Source organism: Molossus molossus, unplaced genomic scaffold (assembly GCF_014108415.1).
Source record: "Molossus molossus isolate mMolMol1 unplaced genomic scaffold, mMolMol1.p scaffold_m16_p_12, whole genome shotgun sequence".
Taxonomy (NCBI): domain Eukaryota; kingdom Metazoa; phylum Chordata; class Mammalia; order Chiroptera; family Molossidae; genus Molossus; species Molossus molossus.
This window is the reverse complement of record NW_023425347.1, coordinates 74,983,732-75,010,428: the sequence shown is the minus strand read 5'-3', so window position 1 is coordinate 75,010,428 and position 26,697 is coordinate 74,983,732. Positions and strand designations below refer to the sequence as shown.

The 26,697-nt window shown below is 38.0% G+C and overlaps 1 protein-coding gene across 5 annotated transcripts in view; it reads right to left on the bottom strand.

Moving 5' to 3' along the window:
• Positions 1-26,697, bottom strand: part of SCMH1 (Scm polycomb group protein homolog 1) — a 166,307-nt gene that overhangs the window by 27,566 nt on the left and 112,044 nt on the right. For all 5 annotated transcript variants that reach the window (XM_036255813.1, XM_036255815.1, XM_036255814.1 and 2 more), the window contains one exon: positions 1,939-2,171. In XM_036255813.1, the coding sequence (XP_036111706.1) occupies positions 1,939-2,171 (233 nt within the window). The remainder of the gene's footprint in view (positions 1-1,938; positions 2,172-26,697) is intronic.

Sequence of the window (26,697 nt, the reverse complement as noted above, 5' to 3'; positions counted from 1 at the left end):
ACTGCCTGAGGAAGCAGAACAGAGGCAATCAGTCATATTTCTTGGGTTCTGAAGGATCTTTTTTTATGGTTAATCCTCACCCAAGTATATTTTCCCATTAAATTTTAGATAGAATGGAAGGGAGAGAGGGGAGAGAGAGAGAGAAAGAAACATCGATGTGAAAGAAACACATTGATTGGTTGCCTCCTGCATGACCTTGACTGGGACTGGGGATTGAATCTGCAACTCATGTATATGCCCCTAACCAGAAATCGAACCCATAACCCTTCAGTCCGAGGGTTGATGCTATAATTGCTGAGTCAGACTGGCCAGGGCAGATTCTGCAGGATCTTAAACCATTCATCCAGTATTTCTATTCCCTCGTCCCTGAACACATCCCTCCCATATTGTCATCCAGTTCCTGATGAAATACCTCTACTGATGGGAGATTACTATTTGTATTTTGGAACAGATTTAACTGTTCCTTTATCCTGAGACAAAACCTGTGTGCTTGAGTTTCTGCATATTTGGTTCTGGTTCTTTCTTTGGAACCTCACAGACAAGTTTTCTCCCTTTTTAATCTGACTGTCCTCAAGATGCCTTCACATCAATAAAAGCACAACTTTGCTGGCCTGTAATATTAGGGACTTTAGCCTCTGCTCTACAACATGAGAATGAGAAGAGTTATGGAGATAAAAATGAATCAGGACCTGAGTTAGGGGTTAGAGGTAGTAGGTCAGGAGGATTATGTGTTACATACAAAGATCAGGATGTGACATCGAGAATTCAAAGCCAATAAATGAGACAAAATTGTAACATCATTACTCAAACCATCCATCCATCCATCTTGCATATACTGAACATTTCTCAAGAGACGGAGATATAAGGCACTGCAGGAAAAAGAGAGAAGAAAAAGACTAGGTTCTTGACCTTGAGGAGTTTATATTCTAGGACTAAAGTCAGTTGGAGTAAATAAATAAACCAAAACCAACAAACCAACTAACAAAACCTAGGGAAGAACTTATGATATTGGAAAGGAGTTCCCGGGAGGGCTGGGCATCATCTCCACAGTGGAAGTCAGGTGGTCTAGCTCAGGAAGGAGCTGCAGAGATATCCTGACAAGTAGAAAGTGAGTGGAGAAGGTGATGCCAAAGGAGGTCCCAGAGAAGCAGCAGAGAAACTTTCATATCAGAGGTTTCCCTAGGGAAGATATACATGAAGAACCAGTCATGACTAAAAGGTGGTGCTTCTAGGAGCAGTGCTCAGTGAAGCTTGACTCAGCAGTCTTTTCCTACACTAAAGGTAAGTGTTATCTCCTTCAAGAAATTCGAGAGTGAATATGTGGTAGGGCAGTAGTGAGCTTGAAACTAGAAAATTTGGGGACCCATCTTTGTAGCCTTTGCTGTTTATTAGCTATGTGACCTTAGGAAAGTCATTTCACATTTCTAAGTCTCAATTTACTTAACATTTAAATAATATCAACACTACTCATCTTCTAGGGTTTTGTGAAGATTATGTGATATGTAATGGCGTTTAATACAGAGCCTGATACCTAGTAGGTATTTGATAATTTAAAAGGGGCGGGGGCAGGAATAGAGAAAGATACATTTACGGAGTCAATTTTTTCTTTTTGTTTACATGCCTGGGCATCTACTTTGGGTAGATTAACAATCAGGAGCAGGGCCTTCCATCTAAGGAAGACATCAGACCAGAATTCCCTTAAATGTAAGTAACTTTCAAAGTCAAAATTTGTTTCTTATCCACACCATCCTATGTCTAATATTACCTACTTCCAGGTAAGTAGATAAGTGGGGAAAACAACCTAGGAAATTCCTCTTAAAAGCATACACAAGGTGGAGAATAGGGCCAGACATGCTCCTTTCCAAGATGGATGGGTATGGATGAGTTACCCCTTTTTAACCCTTTATTCCTTTCTGGGAAAATCACATTTTTACCTACCTTACTGCCAGGTTTGGGACCCCTCTTCTTTGGAAATTTCAGAGATTCAGCTGACTTGGATGGGGTAGCGATGGGATGGGGAATTAGAGGCTTGGGTGTCCGGCCCCGCTTCTTTCCTGGTTTACGCCCCCTCTGCCCTGGTTGATGCTCCAAGTCAATTTTGGTGCTGCCGTGGATGCTGGGCTTCTCAGTGTTCACATCAGACGCAGAAAAGGGACTCTTTGGAATCACAACTGCAAGAAAAAGACTCATTCTATCACCCCTCTGCCCACCTGTATTTCCATCCCAGGCAGAGGGAAAAAAAGACTTGCTACTTCCACTTGGGTAGTTTGATCCCAAAAAGCTAGTTTCCTGGCATCTGACCTAAATATTAGAAGATCTCAGAGGAGAACTAAAGTTAGATTGGCTAGAATTGGAAGTTTAAATTATTTCTGGTAGATGTAGTAGAAAAAATATCTAAAATTTCTCCCTAAGGCATCTAATTAAATAGAACCACAGACTCAGAGATGAAATGCCTACAATCCTTTCCTGCTAGGAATGAAGATCTAAGTTCTGAAGAGGAAATGATGCCTTCCCCAGGTTACATTGTGAGTTGGAATGAGAACTTATGTTTTGAAAGTAGGGCCTTCAACTAAGAGATTTTCTACATCAATCTACTCAAAGTTTTAGTGTGATTATTGCAGTGAAAAGCAGTGAAACACATGGAAACATAACACATCTGATGGCATCTCTCCCTGCCTTAAAAATCTTTGCTCTGTACTACCTTTAATGTAAAGTCCAAATTCTTTACCCTGACATCCAAGGACTTCTGTAACTTTGTCTATGCCTTGCTTTCTCCAGTTATGTATGATATCATTTCCTGTCACCCACCCCTATGTTCTAGATCCACTGTGTTCTGAACACCAAGTCATTTATATATGTTGAGTTCTCTATTCTTCCTGGTCAGAGATACATAAATATTCAGTTTCTAACACCCACCTCCTTATTGAGGCCTTGTTTGACTATATCCCAATTAAGTCAGTGCCCCTTCTCCCAAAGCACTCTGTAGAAATCTATGTTAGAGTACTTTCAATTTTACTCTAATCATTCATCTTCTCCTTAAACTGATAACTCTCCAAGATAAAGGATATCTAGTTCATTCCACAAATATTTATTGAACACTTACTATAGGTTATGCACTGTTCTAAGTCCTAGAGATAGAACAATACACAAAACAGACATAGTTTCCACTAATATGCAGCTTACCTTCTAGTGGCGGAGACAGCAAATGGACTAATAAATATATGATAATGTTAGGTAAGTGCTATGATAAAACTAGAGCGAGGTAAGGAGGTAAAGGGGTGAGGCAAGTCCTCTTGAAGAAATGACATTTATTTATTTATTTTTTATTATTATTATTTTTTAATCCTCATCCGAGGACATTTTTCCATTTTTTGTACAGACAGAGTGGGAGGGAGAGAGAGGAAGAGAGAGAGAGGGAAACATCGACGTGAAGGGACACATCGAGTGGCTGCCACCCGCACGACCAACCAGGGCTGGGGACAAATTGCAACCGAGGTACATGCCCTTAGCGGGAACCGAACCCGGGCCTCTCCGGACCGCAGGCCGACACTCTAACCGCTGAGCCAAACCGGCCAGGGCTTGAAGAAATGACATTTAAACAGAGCTCCCAAATGAAATAAAGACAAAGCCTTATGAAGATCTGAGGAAAGAATCTTCCAAGTACAGGTGCAAAGATTCTGAGAAGGAAACATGTTAGCATGTTTGAGAAATGGAAAGGTCAGTATGGTCAGTATATACCTGGAACTGAGAGAGCAAAGGTTAGAAAGGGAGTATCGATAAGATCATGTAGGACTTTGTAGACTATAAAAACAAACTTGGCCTTGGCCGGTTTGGTTCAGCAATTAGAGCGTTGGCCCGCAGACCAGAGAGTCCTAGGTGCAGTTCCTGCTAAGGGCATGTACCTTGGTTGCGGTTTGTCCCCGGCCCTGGTTGGTGTTGTGTGGGTGGCAACCAGTTGATGTGTCTCTCTCACATGGATGTTTCTCTCTCTCTTCCTCCCGCTCTATCTGAAGATAAATGCAAAAAATGTCCTCAGTTGAGGATAAAAAAAAGAACCTAAACTTATTCTAAGTCTAAAGGGAAGCAACTGGAGGGTTTTGAGCATAGAAGTAACAGAATATACTTAGCCTTGCTGGTTTGACTCAGTGGTTAGAGCACTGGCCCACGGACCAATGAGTCACGGGCTCAATTCCAGTCAAGGGCACGTACCTTGGTTGCGATTTGTCCCCAGCCCTGGTTGGGGTTGTGTGGGAGGCAGGCACTCGATGTGTCTCTTTCATGTCAATGTTTCTCTCTATCTCTCTTCCTCTCTCTCCCTCCCACTCTATCTGAACAAAAAAAAAAAAGGAAAAATGTCCTTGGTTGAGAATAAAAAAAAAAAAAAAAGGAACATTGGCTGCTCTGGGAGGGGGTAGGGCAGGGTTAGAACTAGAGACACTAGTTAAAAGACTCATTATGGTGGACAAGTAGAAGGTAATGTTTCTTATGCTTCCAGATAGGATGTAATAGATTATGACAGTGCAATGTTGCTAATGCAACAACTAGAAAAAGTCAGATAAAATTATTGTAAATAGCCTGGCTGGTGTAGCTCAGTGGTTGAGCATCGACCCATGCACCAAGAGGTCACCAGTTCGATTCCCGGTCAGGGCACATGCCAAGGTTGTGGGCCAAATCCCCAGTGAGAGGCATGTAGGAGGCAGCCAATCAATGTTCTCTCTCATTGATGTTTCTATCTCTTTCTCCCTCTCCCTTCCTCTCTCTGAAATCAATAAAGAAAAAAAAATATTGTAAATAACACTGCAGTGTTGTAGAAATCACGAAGATTAGATGAACTGGAATTCCAGATCTAGGTGGGAAAGGCTTCTGAAGTAGTCAATACTGTTTTCTTTCCTGAGGGCATTTGTCAATTTGGGGTATGAATTTAGGATTAGGGTTGGTCTGTGAGAGGAACTCTATTGGAGGAAAGAGAAATCAGAGAGGTTGCTGTGATAGATTGGAACTTGAGGAGTTCTATGTGTGTGGCCAGTTTTCCCTATGGGACATTTGCTGAGTTCTGAGTCTGTACACTGGAACTAGGAAGCAAGGCTGAGAGCTTCTAAAATGTAGACTAAAACTGCCCATAATCTTGAGGTTTTAGGAGTCAAGGTCCCACTAAAAGGCGGAGCTCTATCTCAAACACATAGCTGATTTTCTCTTCAAGATTTTAAAATTTTAAGAAAAGGAGAAGTCAAAGAACTAAGCCCTATTTCTCAAGGGTAAGACAATTTCTTGTAGTTTTTCAGGGATGAGGAGATGGAGATCTATCAGGTTCTCAATCAAGAGCCCAAGGAGGTCCATATATAAAAAACAGGGATATTTTTACTGGGTATAGAACTCTAGGTTGGCTGTTTATATATTTTAGCCCTTTAAAGATTATATATATATACACATATACATATATATAATCTGTAGTTCTATACCCAGTGAAAATATCCTCCAAAATTGATGGTGAAATAACATTTTCAGACAAATTAAAGCTGAGAGAACTTGTCACCAGCAGATGTAAACAAAAGGAAGTTCTTCAGGCTGAAGGAAAGTAATCCCAGATAGATGGATGGAACTGCAGGAAGGCATGATGAACATAAGAAAGGATAAATATGATATAGATACAAAAAGATTATTGACTCTTTAGAACAAGAATTTAAAACTAGCTTACAGGGCTTACACTATATATTAGTAAACTATATGAAAGCAATAGCACAAAGGATGAAAGTAGGGGATAAATGGAGCCAAACTTTGTTAAAAACTTTGCATTATTTGGGGAGTGCTTAGAGCACATATTTAAAAGTTCAGGATGCATATTTTCATAGGGTAACTAATTAAAGACTTATATAAGAATATATCACTAACAGCTAAGGAGAGAAATATGGAATAATAAACATGCTTGACTGATCCAAAATAAGGCAAGAAACAAGGAACAAAGAAATGAGAAAGAACTTACACAAAGAGAAAACAAAAAGTAAAATGATAGACTTAAACCCAAATATATTAAATACAAGTTGATTAAGTAAAACAATAGGAAAAGATGAACATCCCAAACCCCAAACACTTCAGAACCTAATTATATCAGTTTATAAGAAGACCCTGAAATATAAGGACACTTGAAATATGACACAGGACAAAAAAAAAAAAAAAACAGATGGAAAAAATATATACCCTGGAAACATTAAATAAGAGTTCATGTGACTATATTATAATCTTTAAGGCAAGATGCATGACGACGAAAAAGGGGCATTCATCAAGATAAAATATAGTCATATGCTGCTTAACAATGGGGATACTTCTGAGAAATGTGTCATTTTTTGTTGTGTGAACATCATAGAGTGTATTTACACAAACCTAAATGGTATAGTCTATTGCTCATAGGCTACAAGCCTGTAAGTAACTGTAATACAATGATATTTGTATAGCTAAACATATCTTAAAAGTGAGTAATACATGAGTAATGTGTTGTGTTATGAAGGCTATGACATCACTAGGCGACAGGAATTTTTCAGCTCCATTATAATCTTGTGGGACCACCTTTGTATATGCAATCTGTTGTTGATGAAAACATCATTATGTGGCTCATGACCATAGTCAATTCTAAAGAAAGCTATAATAAACTTAAATTTCTATGTACCTAATAATACAAAATATGTAAAACAAAAGTTTAAAGAACTAAAAGGAGAAATAGACAATTCCGTAATTATGAATTTGAGTTTTTAACCTCTCTTTCAATAACTGATAGGTCAAGAAGTTGAAAAAAATCAATAAGGATAGAAAATATTTGAATAATACAATTAACCAACTAATAACATAACTAAATAACCAACCACCAACCTGATACATACAGGACATTACATCCAATAAGTGTAAAATATATATTCTTTTCAAATGCTAATGAATGTGTGGGGTAAAAAAGTGATCCTCAATGAAGTTAAAATAACTGAAATAATACAGACTATGTTCTCTAACTACAGTAGAAAGTAAATAGAAATCAAGACCAGAAAATAATTAGAGAAACCCAAAATGCTAAGAAATTAAGAGGCATATACTTGTAAACAACTCATATATTAAATAAATTAAAACAGAAATAGGAACATTTTTGGAATTTGAAATTCATGGACATATGATATGTCCAAATGTGTCAGACTTAGCTAAAGCAATGTTCAGAAGGAATTTTATAAGTGTTTATATTAGAAGAGAAGAAATGTTAAATGTCAATATCTAATCTTCTTATTTCAAAAGCTAGAAAAAGAATAGCAAACTAAACTAAAAGAAACTAAATGTAAGAAAATAATAGAGAAGAATGAATAAGTCAATGAAGAAAGAAAGCAGATATATAATAGGGAAAATTAACAAAGTCAAAGGTTGGTTCTTTTTGTTGTTGTTAATACTTATTCAATGGATGTGCTTCCATTGATTTTTAGATACAGTGGAAGGGAGGGAGGGAGAGAGAACAGAAAAAGAGAAACATTAATGTAAGAGAGACACATTGATTGGTTGCCTCCCACTTGGCCCAGAGTTGGGGATTGAACTTGCAACCCAGGTATGTGCCCTTCACTGAGATTTGAACCTGAGACCCTTTGTCCTCGGGCTGACGCTCTAACTGCTGAACCAAACCAGCCAGGGCCAAAGGCTGGTTCTTTGATAACCCCTTAACAAGTCTGATTAAGAAATATATAAAGAAAACACAATCTATGAACATCAAGAATAAAAAAGATCCTCTGGACATTAAGAAAATTAAAGGGTGTTATAAATAACTTTATATAAATAAATTTGAAGTTTTAGATAAAATGGCCAACTTCCTTGAAAAAACACAACTAGTTAAAAATGGTCTTAAAAAACAGAATATGAAGAGCCCAATACATGATTTAAAAATTGAAATTGTAATTAAAAACCTTTCTGCCTATAAAATTCCAGGCACAGATAGCTTCACTGGTGAATTCTAGCAAACGTTTAAAGTATAAATCTTAACAAATTGTCCTAAACTTCTTTACAATTTAAATAGAGGAAAAGGTAACACTACCCAACTTATTTTATAAGGCCAGTGTAACCCTTGTACCAAAACATGTCAAAGATATTACAAGAAAACAAAACTGTAGACTAAATATCTTCATGATCATAGATGCAAAATCCTTAACAGAATATTAGAAAATTGAATACAGCAACATATAAAAAGGATAATATATGATTAAGTGGGGTTATCTCAGGAATACAAAGGTGTTTAATAATAGAAAAAAATCAGCTGAACTCATTACATTAGCAAAATAAAGAATAAAACACATATATCATCACAATAAATGCTGAAAAAGCTTCTGACAAAATTTCAACACTAATTCATGATAAAAATTATCAGCAAACTAGGAATAGAAGAAAATTTCTTTATAGAAAAGAGCATCTAGCCCTGGCCGGTTTGGCTCAGCGGTTAGAGCGCCCGCCTGTGGTCCGGAGAGACCCGGGTTCGGTTCCCGCTAAGGGCACGTACTTCGGTTGCAGTTTGTCCCCGGCCCTGGTTGGTCGTGCGGGTGGCAGCCACTCGATGTGTTCCTTCACGTCGATGTTTCTCTCTCTCTCTCTCCCTTCCTCTCTCTCCCTCCCACTCTATCTGTACAAAAAATGGAAAAATATCCTTGGGTGAGGATAAAAAAAAAGAAAGAAAGAAAAGAAAAGAGCATCTATATATATATATATATACAAAAAAATCTACAGCCAACAGAATACTTAATGGTGAAATACCGAAGGCTTTCTTACCGAATTAAGGAACAAAACAAAAATACCCACTATTACCACTTCTATTCAATATTGCATTGGAGGCCAACATAATAAGGAAAGAAAAAGAAATAAAAGCTATAAGCATAGATTGTAAAGAAGTAGTATTTGCACACGACAGTTTTTTTTTTAACATAAACCCCATCTACAAAGTCTATTAAAATTAAAAAAAAGAAATTTAAAAGGTCAAAAAATACAATTCAAAATACAAAAATCTACTGTAGTTCTATATATACCACCAATTAGAAAATAAATTTTAAAATCCCCAATCAAATATTCAGTGAAAGATGTGCAAAGCATTTACACTAAAAACTATAAAACATTCTGAGAGAAATTAAAGAAGCCCTAGATACCATATGGACATGAAGGAATATATTACAATCATGGATTGGAAGACTCAATATTGTTAAACTCTCAATTATCATCATATTGATCTAAATAGTCAATGCAATTCCAATCAAAATCCTAGCAGTGTTTTTAATGTGTGTGTGCACCCAAAATGATGAGTTAATTCTAAATTTTATTGGACAATGCAGAAGATCTAGAATGGCAATTCAATCTTGATGAATAACAGCAAAACTAGAGGGAATACTTACATCATCAGATATTAAGACCCATTATAAAGTTACAGTAATCAAGACATGTTTATTGCTGTAAAGACAGACAAATGGATCCATGGAGCAAAGCAGAGTCTGGAAATAGATCCCCACACACAGTCATCTAATTTACAATAAAGGTGCTCCCATAATTGTGTGCGTGTGCGTGTGTGTGTGTGTGTGTGTTGGGGGGAAACAGGATCTCATCAATGAAATTGCGGTGAGTCAAAAAGATATCCACGTGGACAAAAAAAGTGACTTGAAACCTACACTTCACACCAGATACAAAAATTAATGTGAAAGCTAAAACAGTAAATTTCTAGAAGAATACAAAGAAGAATATCTTCAAAACTTTGGTAAGCAAGGATTGATTAAACAGGACACACAAAGCATTAATTATAAAAGATTAACATATATGACTTCATTAAAATAAAAAACATTTTGTTCATATAACAAAACATTAAGAAAGTAAAAAGGAAATCCAGAGATGGAAAAAGATATGCAGAACACCTATGTCAGAAAAAGGCTCCTAAAAATCTGCAAAAGACTGACAATCCAATTAAAAATATATAAAACGAAGAGCCATGTCATGAAAATAAATATATAACCAATAAAAATATAAAAAGTTGTTGAATATTATTAGTTATAGGAGAGTGCAAATTAAAAATGAGATACTACATCTCCACCAAAATTGTAAAACTAAAAGGACTGATATTACCTACTATTGGTGAGGAACGCAAAACTAGAACTTTTTTAAAAAAAAACAAATATTTATTTATTTATTTTATTTTCTTTTTGTTACAGATGTTTCTCCTTTTTTACCCCATTGACACTCTTCCTCCCCATGACCCCCACCCCCACCCCGGCTTTGTTGTCCGTGTCCATTGGTTATGCGTACATGCATATAAGTTCTGTGGTTTATCTCTTCCCTCCCCCACCACCCCCTCTTCTGAGGGTTGTCAGTCTGTACCCTACTTCCATGTCTCTGAGTCTACCCTATTCCTCAGACTGTTATGTTCATTATATTCCACAAATAAGTGAGATCATGTGGTATTTGTCTTTTTCTGCTTGGCTTATTTTGCTTAGGATAATACTTTCCAGGTTCCCCCATGTCATCTCAAAGGATAAGAGATCTTTCTTTCTTACAGCTGCATAGTACTCCATTGTGTATATGTACCACTGCTTTTTTATCCATTCGTCTACTGATGGACACTTGGGCTGTTTCCAGATCTTAGCTATTGTAAATAGTGCTGCTATGAACATGGGGGTACATATATTCTTTCTGATTGGTGTTTCAGGCTTCTTAGGCTATATTCCTAGAAGTGGGATCACTGGGTCAAATGAAAGTTCAATTAATTTTTTGAGGTAACACAATAGTGTTTTCCATAGTGGCTGCACCAGTCTGCATTCCCACCAGCAGTGTACTAGAGTCCCCTTTTCTCCACACCCTCACCAACACTTGTTTGATGATTTGGTGATGGCGGCCATTCTGACAGGTGTGAGGTGATACCTCATTGTTGTTTTAATTTGCATCTCTCTGATGATTAGTGATGTTGAGCATTTTTTCATGTCTCTTGGCCATTTGTATGTCCTGTTTGGAGAGGTGTCTATTCAGCTCATCTGCCCATTTTTAAATTGGGTTCTTTGTCTTCTTTTTGTTGAGTTGTATGAGTACTCTATATTTTAGAAATTAACTCCTTATCTGATGGTGCTTATCTATTGGCAATGATGCTCTCCCATACAGTGAGTTGCCTTTCCATTTTGATGGTTGTTTCTTTTGCTGTGCAGAAGCTTTTTACTTTGATGTAGTCCCATGTGTTCATTTTTTCCTTTGTTTCTGTTGCCTTAGGTGATGTATCAGTGAAAATTCTGCTGTGTATGATGTCCGAAATTTTGTTGCCTACATTTTCTTCTAGGATTTTTATGGATTCACGGGTCACATTTAAGTCTTTTATCCATTTTGAGTTTATTTTTGTGTATGGTGTGAGTTGACGGTCTAATTTCATTTTTTTGCATGTAGCTATCCAATTTTCCCAACACCATTTATTAAAGAGGCTGTCTTTACTCCATTGTATGCTCTTGCCTCCGTTGTCAAAATTAATTGAGCATAATGTCTTGGGTCCATTTCTGGGTTCTCTGTTCTGTTCCACTGGTCTATATGCCTGTTCTTGTGCTAGTACCAGATTGTTTTGATTACAGTAGCTTTGTAGTATAACCTGATATCTGGTATTGTGATCCCACCTACTTTGCCCTTCTTTTTCAAGATTGCTGTGGCTATTCGAGGTCTTTTTTGGTTCCATGTGAACTTTTGAAGTATTTGTTCTAGTTCTGTGAAATATGTCGTTGGTATTTTGATGGGGATTGCATTGAATCTATAGATTGCTTTGGGTAGTATGGACATTTTAATGATGTTAATTCTTCCAATCCATGAACAAGGTATGTGCTTCCACTTTTTTATATCTTCCTCTATTTCTTTTTTCAATGTCCTGTAGTTTTCTGCAAATAGGTCCTTTACTTCTTTGGTTAAGTTTATTCCTAGGTATCTTAATTTTTTTGCTGCGAAATGGGATTGTTTTTTCAGTTTCTCTTTCTGTGAGTTCATCATTGGTGTGTAAGAATGCCGTTGATTTCTTGACATTAATTTTGTATCCTGCTACTTTGCCAAATTCATTAAGTCTAGTAGATTTTTGATGGAGTCTTTAGGGTTGTCTATGTATAATATCATGTCATCTGTAAATGACAGTTTCACTTCTTCCTTTCCAATTTGGATCTCTTTTATTTTTTCTTTATGTCTGATTGCTGTGGCTAAGACTTCTGGTACTATGTTAAATAAGAGTGGCGAAAGTTGGCAACCCTGTCTTGTTCCTGTTCTTGAGGGAAATGCTTATAGTTTCTGTGCACTGAGTATGATGGTGGCTGTAGGTCTTCTATATATGGACTTTGAGACATGATCCCTCTAATCCAACACTGCTGAGCGTTTTTATCAGAAATATATGCTGGATTTTGTTGAATGCTTTTTCAGCATCTATTGATATGAGCATGTGTTTTTTATTCATCTTATTTATGTGGTGTATCACATTTGCGAATATTGTACCAGCCTTGCATCCCTGGGATGAATCCCACTTGGTCATGGTGAATAGTTTTTTTGATGTATTGCTGGATCCAATTTGCTAGTATTTTGTTCAGGATTTTGACATCTATGTTCATCAGGGATATTGACCTGTAGGTTTCTTTCTTTGTAATGTCTTTTTCTGGTTTTGAAATTAGAACTATGCTGGCCTCATAAAATAAATTTGGAAGCCCTCAATCTTGAATTTTTTGAAATAGTTTGAGGAAAATGGGTGTTAGTTCTTTTTTGAATGTTCGGTAAAACTCCCCCGTGAAGCCATCCGGGCCTGGGCTTTTGTTTGCTGGAAGAGTCTTGATTACCTCTTCAATTTCCTTAGTTGTTATTGTTTTGTTCAAGTTTCCTGTCTCTTCCTGGTCCAGTTTTGGGAGACGACGTGTTTCTAGAAATTTGTCCATTTCGCTTAGATTGTTGAATTTGTTGCCATATAATTGTTCATAGTAGTTGTTAATGATCTTTTGTATTTCTGTGGTGTCAGTTGTTACTTCTCCTTTCATTTCTGATTTTGTGTATTTGGGTTCTCTCTCTTTGTTTCTTGTTAAGTCTAGCTAAGGGTCCATCAATCTTGTTGATCTTTTCAAAAATCAGCTCTTTTTCATTGATCCTTTGAATTGTTTTTTGGTCTCTATGTCATTTATTTCTGCTCTAATCTTTACTATTTCCTTCCTTCTACTTGCTCATGGGGTTTTCTTTTTGTTTACTTCCTAGTTCTTTAATTTGTGAGGTTAGATAGTCTATTAGAGATTGTTCTTGTTTCTTGAGGTAGGCCTGTAGTGCTATAAACTTCCCTCTCAGAACTGCTTTCGCTGCATCCCATAGATTTTGTGTTGTTGTGTGTTCATTTTCATTGGTTTCCAGGAAATTTTTAATTTCTTCCTTGATCTCCTCGGCAACCCATTCATTGTTTAATAACATGCTGTTTAGCCTCCATGTGTTCAAATGTCTTTGCATGCTCTTCTTGCAATCGATTTCTATTTTCAAGCCATTGTGATCTGAGAAGATGCTTGATATGATTTCAATCTTCTTGAACTGGTAGAGATTTAGTTTGTGTTCTAGCATGTGGTCTATCTTTGAGAATGTCCTATGTGCACTTGAGAAGAATGTGAATTCTGTAGTTTTGGGGTGTAATTCTCTGTAGGTATCTATTAAATCCATTTGGTCTAGTGCTTCATTTAGAGTCTCTGTTTCCTTGCTAATTTTTTGTCTAGAGGATATATCCAGTGATGTCAGTGAGGTGTTGAAGTCCCCTGCTATGATTGTATTGTTGTTGATTTCTCCTTTGAAGTCCTCCAGATATTTAATATATTTTGGTGCTCCTATATTGGGTGCATATATGTTTACTGAGGTTATATCTTCCTGTTGGATAGATCCTTTCAATATTATGTAGTGGCCTTCTTTGTCTCTAATTATGGCTTTCATTTTGAAATCTATTTTATCAGATATGAGTATTGCTACCCCAGCTTTTTTTTTCCTTTCTGTTTGCTTGGAAGATTTTTTTCCATCCCTTCACTTTCAACCTACGTGAGTCTTTTGTTGTGACGTGAGTCTCTTGTAAACAACATATAGATGAGTCATGCTTTCTTATCCAATCAGCTACTCTGTGTCTTTTTATCGTAGCATTCAGCCCATTTACATTTAAGGTGATTATTGATATGTACTTATTTATTGCCATTTTTGTTTAGTGTGGTTATATTTTTCTTCCTATTTCTTCTACTAATTACAGCAGTCCTTTTAACATTGCTTGCAGTGCTGGTTTGGTGCTAATGTATTCCCTTAGCCTTTTTTTTTTTTTTTTTTTTTGTCTGGGAAGCTCTTTATATGACCTTCTATTTTGAATGATAGCCTTGCTGGGTAGAGTAGTCTTGGATTCAGATCCTTGTTTTTCATGATCTTGATTACTTCGTGCCATCCCCTTCTGGCCTGTAGTGTTTCTGTTGAGAAGTCAGCTGAGAGCCTTATGAGAGTTCCTTTGTAGGTAACCTGCTGCTTTTAGGATTCTCTCTTTGTCTTTAATTTGTGGCATTTTAATTACTATGTGTCTTGGTGTGGGTCTGTTTGGGTTCTTCTTTCTTGGGGCTCTCTGTGCTTCTTTAACTTGAAGGCCTTCTTCCTTCACCAAATTAGGGAAGTTTTCTGTGACTATTTCTTCAAATACATTCTCTAACCCTTGCTCATTTTGTTCTTCTTCTGCAACTCCTATGATTTGAATGTTGTTACATTTCCAGTTTTCCCACAGTTCTCTTAAGCTGTCTTCCTGTTTTTTAATTCTTTTTCCTTTTGGTTTTCTGACTGGTTGATTTTTTCTACCCTGTCTTCTAATTCACTGATCCAGTCCTCAGCTTCCTCTACTCTGCTGTTTAGACCTTCCAATGTGTTCTTTATTTCTGATATGTCATTCTTGATTTCTTCTTGGTGGTTTTTAATTTCCAAATGTTGATTTTAAACATTTCTATGTCTTTACTCATGGTGTTGATGTCCTTACTCATGCTGTTGAGCTTCCTCAAGATCATGGCTCTGAATTCTAGCTCTATTAACTTGCTTAACTGCTCCCCATTATCTCATCTTGGTAGAGGTCTCTTGTCCTTTCATTTGGCATTTGTTTCTTTGTTTCACCATTTTGGCTATCACAGCGGGGTTTGGAGCCTGCCAAATTTTCCCTGTGGGTGTTGATATTCTGCTGTTTGCGGTTCCCTCTCCTGGGTTTGGATGAGCGTGGGAGGACCCATGTTAAACACCACTGTCAAGTCTTACTTTCCTGGGCAGAGTTGCAAGCTCTGGAATGGTTCAGTTATCCTCTAGCTTTTTGCCCGGAGGCTATTAGTAACGGTTACTTGAAGAGCCCTGGGTTCTCAGCTGAATGGAAAACTCCCTCAGGTGCTCAGCGTAAGTGGATTTCCGGAGGGTGGAGCAGATGCTGATTGTTAATGAGCCTCAATTTGCATTTCAATGGCCCACCTGGTGGGGTTGAATCTCTGAGGGAGGGCTGCCTCCTCTCCCCAGAGCCCTGGGAAGGAGTAAGATGGCCATCATCCTGCGTGGCTGCAACTCAGCAAAAGCTCTGAGCGCCCTCCAAATCCCAAGTGTCCCCACACAGTTCCAGTCCAGTCCGCCCTCCCTCTGCCGGAGCCCAAGGTGGCTGTGATTATTTTATCATCTGTCCTGGCTCTGCGCTGTGGAGCCGCTTGGGACTTTAACCCCGAGGGTGCTGCTCACAGCTAAGGCTGCTGCCGATCGTGGGCTCCCAGCCTCCCTCTCACGCCTCTGCAATCCTACCAGAATTGAGTCAGTGTCCCTGGTTATATGGTCCTTGCAAGCTACTTTTCTGTTACTTTTTCCTGACCATTTGTCTTTATTTTAGTTGTAATTCCAGTTTGGTCCTGGGAGACAGTCTGTGTAGCTTCCATTCACTCTGCCACCATTTTGGAATCCTATAACTCTTATACATTGCTGGTGGGAATGTAAATCACTTTGGAAAACTGCTTAGTTTTATATATTCTATCACCCAACAATTCCACATCTTGGTATGTGCTCAACAGAAATTGCGTGACCACCAAAAGATATGTACTAGAATGTTCTCAGCATTTTTCAGAAGACTCCCTGGGGAAAATTACAGGCCATATCTAATCAATCTGAAGATGTACAGATTCTATGATTCAACAATTCCAATCTTAGAAATAAACTTCAGAAAAATTCTTGAATATGTACACTAAGATACAAGTAAATGAATGTTCATAGCAGTGGTATTTATAATAACTAAAACTTGAAATAACCCAAATATCCACTTTTAATAAAATGTATTTTTTAAAATGTTGTGTAGTTAGTAGTTTTCAGAATATGGTCTGGGAACCCCTGGGTTCCTTGAAATCCTTTTAAGGTTCTTCTGTAAGGTGAAAACTATTTTCATGATACTAAAACATTACTTGCTTTTCCCACTCTCATTCTCTAATAGTGAAGTTGTCCAGAGGCTACACGTATGATATCATCATTCTGAAAGCCAATGGAACATGTGCTTGTGTATTCTTATGTTTTAAAAAGTTCTAAGTTTTGTCCGGCCGGTGTGGCTCAGTGGTTGAGCATCGACCCATGCACCAAGAAGTCATCGGTTCAATCCCTCGGTCAGGACACATGCCCAGGTTGTGGGCCCGATCCCCAGTGGGGGGCATGCAGGAGGTGGCCAATTGATGTTCCCTCTTACTGATGTTTCTCTCTTTCCTTCTAACTTCCTCTCCTCTAAAATCAATAAAGGAAAAAAAATAAAAAGTTTTAAGTTTTAATTTCTAATATGGTGATATGGATAACCCACATAAATAAAATTTCTTTGGGTTTTTAAGGATTCAGAGGTTTCCTGATATAAGCTTTGAGAACCACTGATCCATAATTATAATCACTTCCTTGCTCTTCTTTTTCCAACACAATTGCCTAGACAAACCCTAATTCAACTCTCTATTTATTCCACATCCAAGCCTGAATAACTGAACATGCCAAATGTCTAAAATGATTACCATAAACTCCAAGAATACCCCACATATTTCCAGTAACAGATCATGAAATCTGAGCTGAGCGGGGAGGTAACTGATTTACTTTCAAATTCCTGCCATCACCTGACAAAGTACTGATTCTTAATTGGTACCTAGGATGTGTTTGTAGAATAAAATAGGAAACAGAGATAAGAGAATAGTTGAACAGGGTTTTACTTGGCTTTCTAATTGTCAGAAAATAATTTTTCTTCTCTGTTTCCTTAAGGCAGGACATAAAAGTCCATGAGGCCACCTAGAAAACAGGTTGCCTTCTCTAGCCTGAAAGAACTGGGCAGAAGAAACTAACCAGTTATACTGAACAGTTCTGAAAACTCAGGGCATGCAGATCATGTGTGAGTAGCTAATACTGAAATTAAGCTTCATATTAATTTAAAAGCTTCTTAGTAATGGATTTCTTAAACTATCCTGAGGGATTCCAAGATTTGGAAGTTCTTCCAACCAGGAAGCCCTGTCCTGCCATATCCTAACTTAATTATCTTAGGTGGAAGAAAAAAAAAACATCCAACAACTGGGTGGTATCAGGGGACCAGGTATCTAATTCTAGTTCTGTCCCTTATGGTGTGACCTTGAGTTTGTCATTTAAACACAATCTACTTTTATTATTCCTAATGTAAATAATTAAATAATTAATGACTATCCTATTTCAGAGAAAGATGAAAGAGATGAAAGACTGGAATATTCCCTAACACATTTTGAAGCTACTAAGGTTAGCAGAATTACACCCTTAATCAACAATACTTTGACGAGTCTTATACAATTATAAGAACCTGGAGAAGGGAGTGGCTAATGCTGCAAGGGAAGAAGAGAGGGTAAGAAAGAAAGACTGTCAGGCAAGATTTCAAAGTGACATTTTAACAAGTCTTTGAAGAACAAACAGATCTTGTATTAGGTAAAGAGCAAGGGTGGAGGGTGAGTAAGGGTACTTCAGAGGGGATACTATGTAGAAAGGCATGGAGCTTTAAAAAAGCATTGTTATTTGAAGAACTGTGGGTAGTTCTGTGTGGCTTAAGTCCGTAAGAAGGAGAAACAGGTAAGGGTAGAGAGAGATGCTAGAGCCAGCTTGAGAAGGGTACATATTACACTTAAGAAACCTTCCAGCTCTGCCTTGGCTGGTTTGGCTCAGTGGTTGGAGCGTCAGCCTGCAGACCAGAGAGTCCCAGGTTCGGTCCCCCCTAGGGGCATATACCCCCCCCCCAAAAAAAAAGAAAGAAAAGACACAAAAGTAGACTTGAACAAATAAAAAGACATCCCTTGTTCTTGTACGTCTAATCACCATCAAGTTGTTAGTGCTTGCTAAATGAATTTACAATTTTAATGCAATCAATAAAAATACCAAGAAACCTCTCCCACCAGAGAGCTAGATAAGTTGATATTAAAGTTCCTATAAAAAAAACCAACCCATAAGAATAGCTAGAAAACAATGAAAAGGGAAACTAGCCTTTATCAGATTTAAAAACCTACTATAGCCCTGACTGGTTTGGCTCAGTGGTTAGAGCATCGGCCTGTGGTCCAGAGAGACCCAGGTTTGGTTCCCGCTAGGGGCATGTGCCTCGGTTGCAGTTTGTCCCCGGCCCGGGTTGGGTCATGTGGTTGGCAGCCACTCGATGTGTCCCTTTCATGTCGATGTTTCTCTCTCTCTCTCTCTCTCTCTCCCTCCCACTCTATCTGAACAAAATATGGAAGAGGGTCCTCGGGTGAGGATTAAAAAAATAATAATGATAAATAAAAACCAACTATAAAGCTTCTATATTTTATGTGGAAAAGCAGAATAGATGGAGAGGGTTAGGAAAAGGAAAAAAGAAAAGCAGCTGAGGGGCACCTATAGCAGAACAATGTTTGTGATTCTGATAGTTCTGGGACCTTGAATCACTGTTCTAGTAGAAGATACAGCCAATGGGAATCCTGTCCTAAGACTAAAGTGGGCCCACTTGAGACTCTGAAGAGTGCAAATAGGCCAGTGTCCTGCCCGTCACCTCCTTTTTTTCACGCATCCCTCTCATCCTAATAATAAGTGTGAAACCATTCTAATGCTTTCCACTTCAAGAGGGGTGATTTGGGCATTATCTGGGACCAGCTACTCTAGGGGCTGCACACATTAGCAGCAATTTCTAGCCTTTTAACCTAGTTCAAAAAAATGCCATTTCCTCACATGCTACTTTTTAATCATTCTGGCAACTTTCAATTCTGCTCTAACTTCGGCAATGTGCAATATAACTAAGTATACAATAGGGAAAGTTTATCTTACCTAAATCATGATGTACAGGAGTTATTTTGGTGTCCTTGAAATAAAAGGTATGTCTAGAAATCAAGTTAGCCTGTCAGAAGCTGGCTTAGAGTGCTTTAAAGCTGGGAGAAATTGTAGCTTTTGTCACAAATTCATCTGGACTTCTTGATTTGCCACATGGCTATGTTATTCAAGGACCTCTTTGAATTATGGGTTATTATGATGTTTAACATATTTTGTGACCTACATTCTTTTCTATGGAAAGTTCCAATAAGACTGGATCTACAGTATACTGTGATTACTGACCATGTGTATGTTACATAATTCATCTCTAAGGTAGGCTTCCATTTTTCTATAGGTCAGATACTACGTAATCATTACTGATTTGAATGAAGAAAAGTTACAGGGGAAGAGGGAGAATCCTCTTATCTGATGAAACCTTTTACTGAGGAAAATACTTGGTTTATCATAACCTGGGTATTATGATAAAAGAGAATTATAAAAGCACTTTCTAAATCTTGTGAATTACCATTCCTACCCTTAAGTAGTAAAAAACAGAAACTACCAGAAAATCCCCTTATTTAACATGATCATTATGTCCTGAAGTTCAACTTGTGCTGAGACTAGATAAGGGATAACATTAAACTTCTACTGTGACCATTGAGAATATAAATACAGAAAAAATGTAGCCCCTTATCTTCAACAGTTAGGTCACAGTACAGTCCCCTTTTAAGGGAAGTGAGAGTGCCTCTCCTTTCTGTGCTAAACCATTCCTGATGTGTGGAGTTCACTCTAGGTACAACACTGCACATTGAAATGGATCAAGATAAGGAGTTTAGAAACTATCCAATCTCAGAAATATCTAAAGAAAAAAGATCTGGAGGAACAGCAGTATCAAGAGCTATCTGAAAAGGTTGCAGGCACTGACAGGTTGCAGGTTCAATTCCTGGTGAGGACACATACCCAGGTTGCAGGCTTGATCCCCAGGAGGGGGCATGCAGGAGGCAGCCCATTGGTTTCACTCTCACATTTATAGTTCTCTCTCCCTCTTCCTCTCTCTCTAAAAATCAGAAGAAGGAAAAAAAAAAAGGAACAAAATTGGAGAATTTTGAGGAAAGTTACCAATGGGAAAGTTACCGGGGGAAAGTAGATTTCAGATGAAAAAAAAAATCCATACATTTCTAGCCATTAAGGCTATCACAAATGGAAGAAAGATGCTCCTTTGAGAGGTTACAATCTCCCTGGCTCTGGAAGAAATTAAGTAAGGGCTAGATGAGTATTCTTTTTTTATCCTCACCCGAGGACATTTTTCCATTTTTTGTTCAGATAGAGTGGGAGGGAGAGAGAGAGAGAGAGAGAGAAACATTGATCTGAAAGGGACACATCGAGTGGCCGTCTCCCGCATGACCCAACCAGGCCGGGGGACAAACCACAACCAAGGTACGTGCCCTTAGCGGTATCTGAACCTGGGTCTCTCTGGACCATGCTGATGCTCTAACCACTGAGCAAACCAGCCAGGGCTAGATAAGTATTTTTTAGGGGACAGTCTGAAGGTGAGTCCTGTATTAGGTGGAAGATTGAATCTGATGACTTCTGAGGTTTCTTCTAACCCCAAGATTACAACATTCTATGACTTATTACCTTCCCAACATCTCATATTTAATATTAAGACTACTGACTGAATCTTAACCAAAATAACTTCTAGATGGGATATAATATGGTAAAGGGTGACTCTGAAATCTTTACATATTGGGAAGACGTTAAGCTCAAGTTGGTGGATAGAAGTTTCCCGAAATTCTAATTTTTGCCTACAAGTTTTAATTTATCATTCACAATAAATGCTATTTATTGGTTGTCTTCCTTGAAGGGAGTAGTTCACATAATTTTGGAGAAAGTATCTACCAAATATCCAAGTTAGTTGTTCTTTTAAGTAAAGATGATATTCCATAAAACTTCAACTTGCAATTCAAATAATCAAACAGTGTCTTTTTCTGAGACAACCATTACACTTGGATATTTTAAAGATAAACCTGAACTCACAGAAGTTAAATGACTTGCCAGAGAAAATATAACTAAAGCTAGGATTTGAAACTGGATCTTTTGGTCTCCAAAGTCCGTACTCTTTCCACTATATTACCCTGAAACCAATTATAAAACAGAATGTATCCTCAAATAAAGGAAGGAAGATAAAGAACTAAACATGCCTAGTTATAATAATGAAGGGCATCAGGGTACTGCTGATTTCTAGGTTTCTCTAATAATCTTTAGTTACAAGTCTTAGTTGCCCCAAATAATTCATTATCAGATCTCCCCTCTCTGCAATAAGAACACAGCATATGGAATTGGAAAGAGATTCATAAAATGTAAGACCAGCTTGTGTGTGCGTGTGTGTGCGTGCGTGCGCACATGCATGTTTGTGTGTATTTGTATCTGCACAACACAGAACATAAACCATGGAAAAGAAAAAAAGAACAGGGGAAAACCCATTTGGTTTATCAGTTTCCTGGATTGGGATCTTGTTTTCATTCACAGCAGTGTATCATTGGCCTTGGCATAGTAATTTAGAGGATGTGCTCTTTATTAGCTTTGCTCAAATTGGCGGGGTTCAGCTATGTGCTGCCAGCTGGGCTGATGCCAAGGCTGAAACTCCATTCCCCTAAATTCCAGTTCATTTAATAAAGCATGGGTTGCCTTCTGCTCCTATCTAACCCAGTTAACACTTTCAGTTCTCTACATTTAGCTCCTTCTTTCCTTCTTGACCTTTATTCCGACAGCATGCATACAGGACCTCTGCAATTATAAAAACATTTCATGTTCTCCTGGGGTCTTCTTAGGCTGATAAATCTGTACAGACTGGGGAAAATAGGAGGATAATAAAATCATGGATGATGGGACCACAAACCAACTTCAAAAACTCATATTACTGAAACTCAAAGGAGTGACTGACTCTAGCTGTCTAGGGCAAAAGGTAAGAGGACTCAAGAGCAACTTCAGCAAGTGGAGGGCTATGTCTTCTCAGATGCCGAAGTTACTCAGAGAAGTGGCATGAAAGCACATTGTGAGGAAGCACCTGCTAGTCGGCCACAGTCAAATGAACACACTCAGCTTTCCTTAGCATAAGAAAATAAATCTTAAAACCTTACAAATTCCTGCCTTCTTGCCATATCACCCTCATAATCTTGTTTTTTGCTTTAAGAGTTTTCAAGTTTTCCCCATCTTCTTGATATACATGAATGTTTATGTTTTGTTTTTTTTCTAGTCATTATTGATATTCAAAAATTCTCATTTATAACTGTAATATTTCCTCAAAAATCATCTAGAGAAGGGAACAAGGTAATAACACATATCACTGGTTTCCAATTGACTTTTCTAAGAACCACATACACTTATTTAAAGTGAGGGACTCTGCAAGTTGATATGTATTGGTGCTGGCATATAGTCAGTGTTACAATAAGAGCTTGCCAAAGAAAACTACATGGATCTAAGTAGTCCCAAGAAAACAGCAGGTGTGGTTGGCCAAAGTTATGAACTGCCTAAGTTACTCCTCACTATTTCCAGGAAGTTTGAGAGACGCCAGTTGTTTCATTACACATGCCGAAAAATCGCTACCATTCTCAGGCATCTGTGGTTAGTGAAGGCTGGGGAGAGAAATGGACAGAGCTCAGAGGTAGCTTAAGGAAGCTGGCAGGGAGGCATGGAAAAGGATTATTTGGTCCCTGGGGCAGATATAATTAGAATCATCGAGGGAACCCAGGTCCCCTGTTACATAAGCTAGTGCCACTCATTTAATTTCTCATATTCTTATTTCTATTTGTATATAGTAAGTATACAATAAGAGAAAAACCAGTTATGGGAGTTCTGGCTCCTTGCACAAACCTCATCTCATAAATATATTTTTCCTGACCAAAATAGAATGCTTAAAATGTCTGTGTATGTGCAGTTCCCTTTTCCTAGGATGTCTGGGCATCTTAATTCAGATATAACTAACATAGTAGGCATCCACTATGTGCCACATGATGCTATGCATTTGCACACCCATTTTTTCCCATTTAAATCACTCAATCAACCTGGAAAGGAGGCACTTCTCTATTACCTACACTGAGCCTAACATTGCTATCACGAAGCTGCTCTATAATTGTTGGATACATAGATGAATAAAGGCCTGAGTTTCCAGATGTGATTAGAGTACAAGGCCAGAACTGAAATAAGAACAGAGATATTTATATGCATGCCTGTACGTGTGCGTGTGCGTGTGTGTAGGGAGGGAGGAAATGATACATTAAATAAAGGCAAGGCTTGGAACTAGTATATCTGAGAGAGTAAAAAGGAAAGTGGCTAAGTGGCCATCTTTAGTAAGGTATCAAAGAATTTGTTTCACTTATTACAAAATGTGCCCACACTTTTTCTCACATGGTTAATGAAATACATCTTCTCAGGAGACAAGAGGGGCATATTGCCAGAGCTTCCTGTAGAGAGAGCATTCTCTTGCTTGTTGTGCCTTAGTAGAAAAAGAAGTTTGGTGGAAGGGAAGGGAGTGTAGTCTAGATGTAGAGGTGTACATATGTTTAGTGACAAGAGAGGTGGTTGAACATAAGCTTGGAGATGAGCCTCTCTGGAGATGCATGCCTCTTGCCACTCTTATTTTTGACTATAAGGTTTCCAAAACTTGAAAAATTAATTTAAATAACTTAATCTGCTATTAAAATTGCAGTAGCATTCTCACTTTTATAATTAAATGAATATTAGCTTTAGATTATAATAGAAATGAAATTAGGAAATACAGCATGATATGTTATTGAATAACTATGTGCCAAATGCTGGGAATATAAAGATGAAGTTAATAAGTTAGTTCCATGTAATAAGGGCTGCTGATAGAAATAAATCCTAACATCCTAGACATGGCAGTAAGAATAATTTTAGCTCCCTTATTAATGCTGATAATACTGAAAAAAAATAGCATTATCTTACATGTTACAGTGGTAGCTACTTGTTAAATAAATAGTTGTGATGGGTGTTAAAATAAACTTTAAGAATTCACATTTCGGCGAACCCAGATAACCCAAGACAGTATGCACAATTAATATTTGACAAAGGAGGCAACAGTATACAATGGAGAAAAGACAGTCTCTTCAATAAATGGTGCTGGGAAAACTGGACAGCTATATGCAAAAAAATGAAACTAGATCACCAACTTATACCATACACAAGAATAAGCTCAAAATGGATAAAAGACTTATATGTAACCCATGAAACCACAAAAATTCTAGAAGAAAATGTAGGCAGAAAAATCTCAGACATCATATGTAGTGGAATTTTCACTGATACATCACCTAGGGCAAGAGATACAAAGGACAAAATTAATAAATGGGACCACATCAAACTTAAAAGCTTCTGCACGGCAAAAGAAACCAGCATCTTAGCTACTGTAAATAGCCCAAGTGTCCATCAGCAGACGAATGGATAAAAAAGCCGTGGTACATATACACAATGGAGTACTATGCAGCTGTAAGAAAGAAAGATCTCTTATCCTTTGAGACGACATGGAGGGACCTGGAAAGTATTATCCTAAGTGAAATAAGCCAAGCAGAAAAAGACAAATACCACATGATCTCACTTATATACGGAATATAATGAACATAACAGTCTGAGGAATATGGTAGACTCAGAAACATGGAAGTAGGGCACAGACTGACATCCCTCAGAAGAGGGGGTGGGGGGAGTGGGAAGAGATAAACCACAGAACTTATATGCATGTAGGCATAACCAATGGACATGAACAACAAAGCCGGGGATGGGGTGGGGGTGGGGGTTGGGGAGGGGGGTACCAATGGGGTAAAAAAGGAGAAACATCTGTAACCAAGACAAATAAAAAATTTAAAAAAAAGAGAGAGAGAGAGAGAGAAAAGAAACCAGCATCAAAATGAAAAGGGAACCACTATCTAGGAGAACATATTTATCAATGATGCATCTGATAAGGGGTTAATATCCAAAATATATAGAGTACTCATACAATTCAAAAGGAAGACAAACCATCCAATTAAAAAATGGGCAGAGGACCTGAATAGACACGTGTCCAAACAGGTCATACAAATGGCCAGGAGACATATGAAAAAATGCTCAACATTTTCTAATCAGAGAGATGCAAAATAAGATGACTATGAGATATCACCTCACACCTGCCAGAATGGCGGCCATCAACAAATCCTTAAACAACAAATGCTGGCGAAGATGTGAAGAAAAGGGGTCTCTAGTACACTGCTGGTGGGAATGCAGACTGGTGCAGCCACTACAGAAAACTATATGGTGTTTCTTCAAAAAATTAAAAATGGAATTGCAATTTGACCTAGTGATCCCACTTCTTGGGATATATCCTAAGAAGCCTGAAACTCCAATCAGAAAGAATATATGTACCCCTATGTTCATAGCAGTGCTATTTACATTAGCTAAGATTTGGAAACAGATCAAGTGCTCCATCAATAGATGAGTGGATAAAAAAGATATGGTACATTTATACAATGAAATACTATGCAGCTGTAAGAAAGAGTGATCTCTTACCCTTTGAGATGACATGGAGGGACCTGGAGAGTATTATGCTAAGCAAAATAAGCCAGTCAGAGAAAGACAAGTACCACAGAATCTCACTTATGTGTGGAACATAATGAACAAAATAAGCTGTCAACCAAAAGAGATCATGGAAGTAGGGAACAGACTGACAAATCTCAGAGGGTTGGGGGGGGGGTGAGAGGGGTGGGAAGAGATAAACCAAAGAACTTATATGCATATATGCACAACCAATCAACACAAACACTAGGCTGGGGAAGGCAGGACGGGCGTGGGAGCGGGAAGAAGGGGGTCAATGGGGGAAAAAGAAGGGCAACTGTAATACTTTCAACAATAAAAAAAAGAGAGAGAGAGAAAGAACTCACATTTTGGCATCTTTATTCAAGGAATATGCCCCTCAATCTTATCCTTGCCACCACACTGTTGCTGCCTCAATTATCTCTCTCATCTGAAATACTATAACAGCTTGTTAACTTAGATTTCTGCCTTCAGCTTTTGGAAGCCACCCATCCTTTCACTGCTACCAGAATGGTTCTTCTAAAACACAAATCTGAGCTACAATTCCACTAATTGAAGCCCATTCAGTGGCTCATTGCTCTTGGGGTAAAGACCCAGATCCCTAAAATGATCTAAAGGGAAACTGTGCATGTCCTGTGCCTTCCTCTTCAGGCTTATCTTTCCACTCCTCTTCTTACACTCTGCAAGCTAGCCATTTAAACATCTTTGAGTTCCTCAACTACATTTTCTTTTTTGTTAAATCTCAGGTCTTCACTCATCTGTTCCCTCTGCTAGCGAGAACTCTCTCATTTCTCTCCTCATTCTTCAGGTTTCAGCTTAGATGTCACTTGTTAGAAGTCT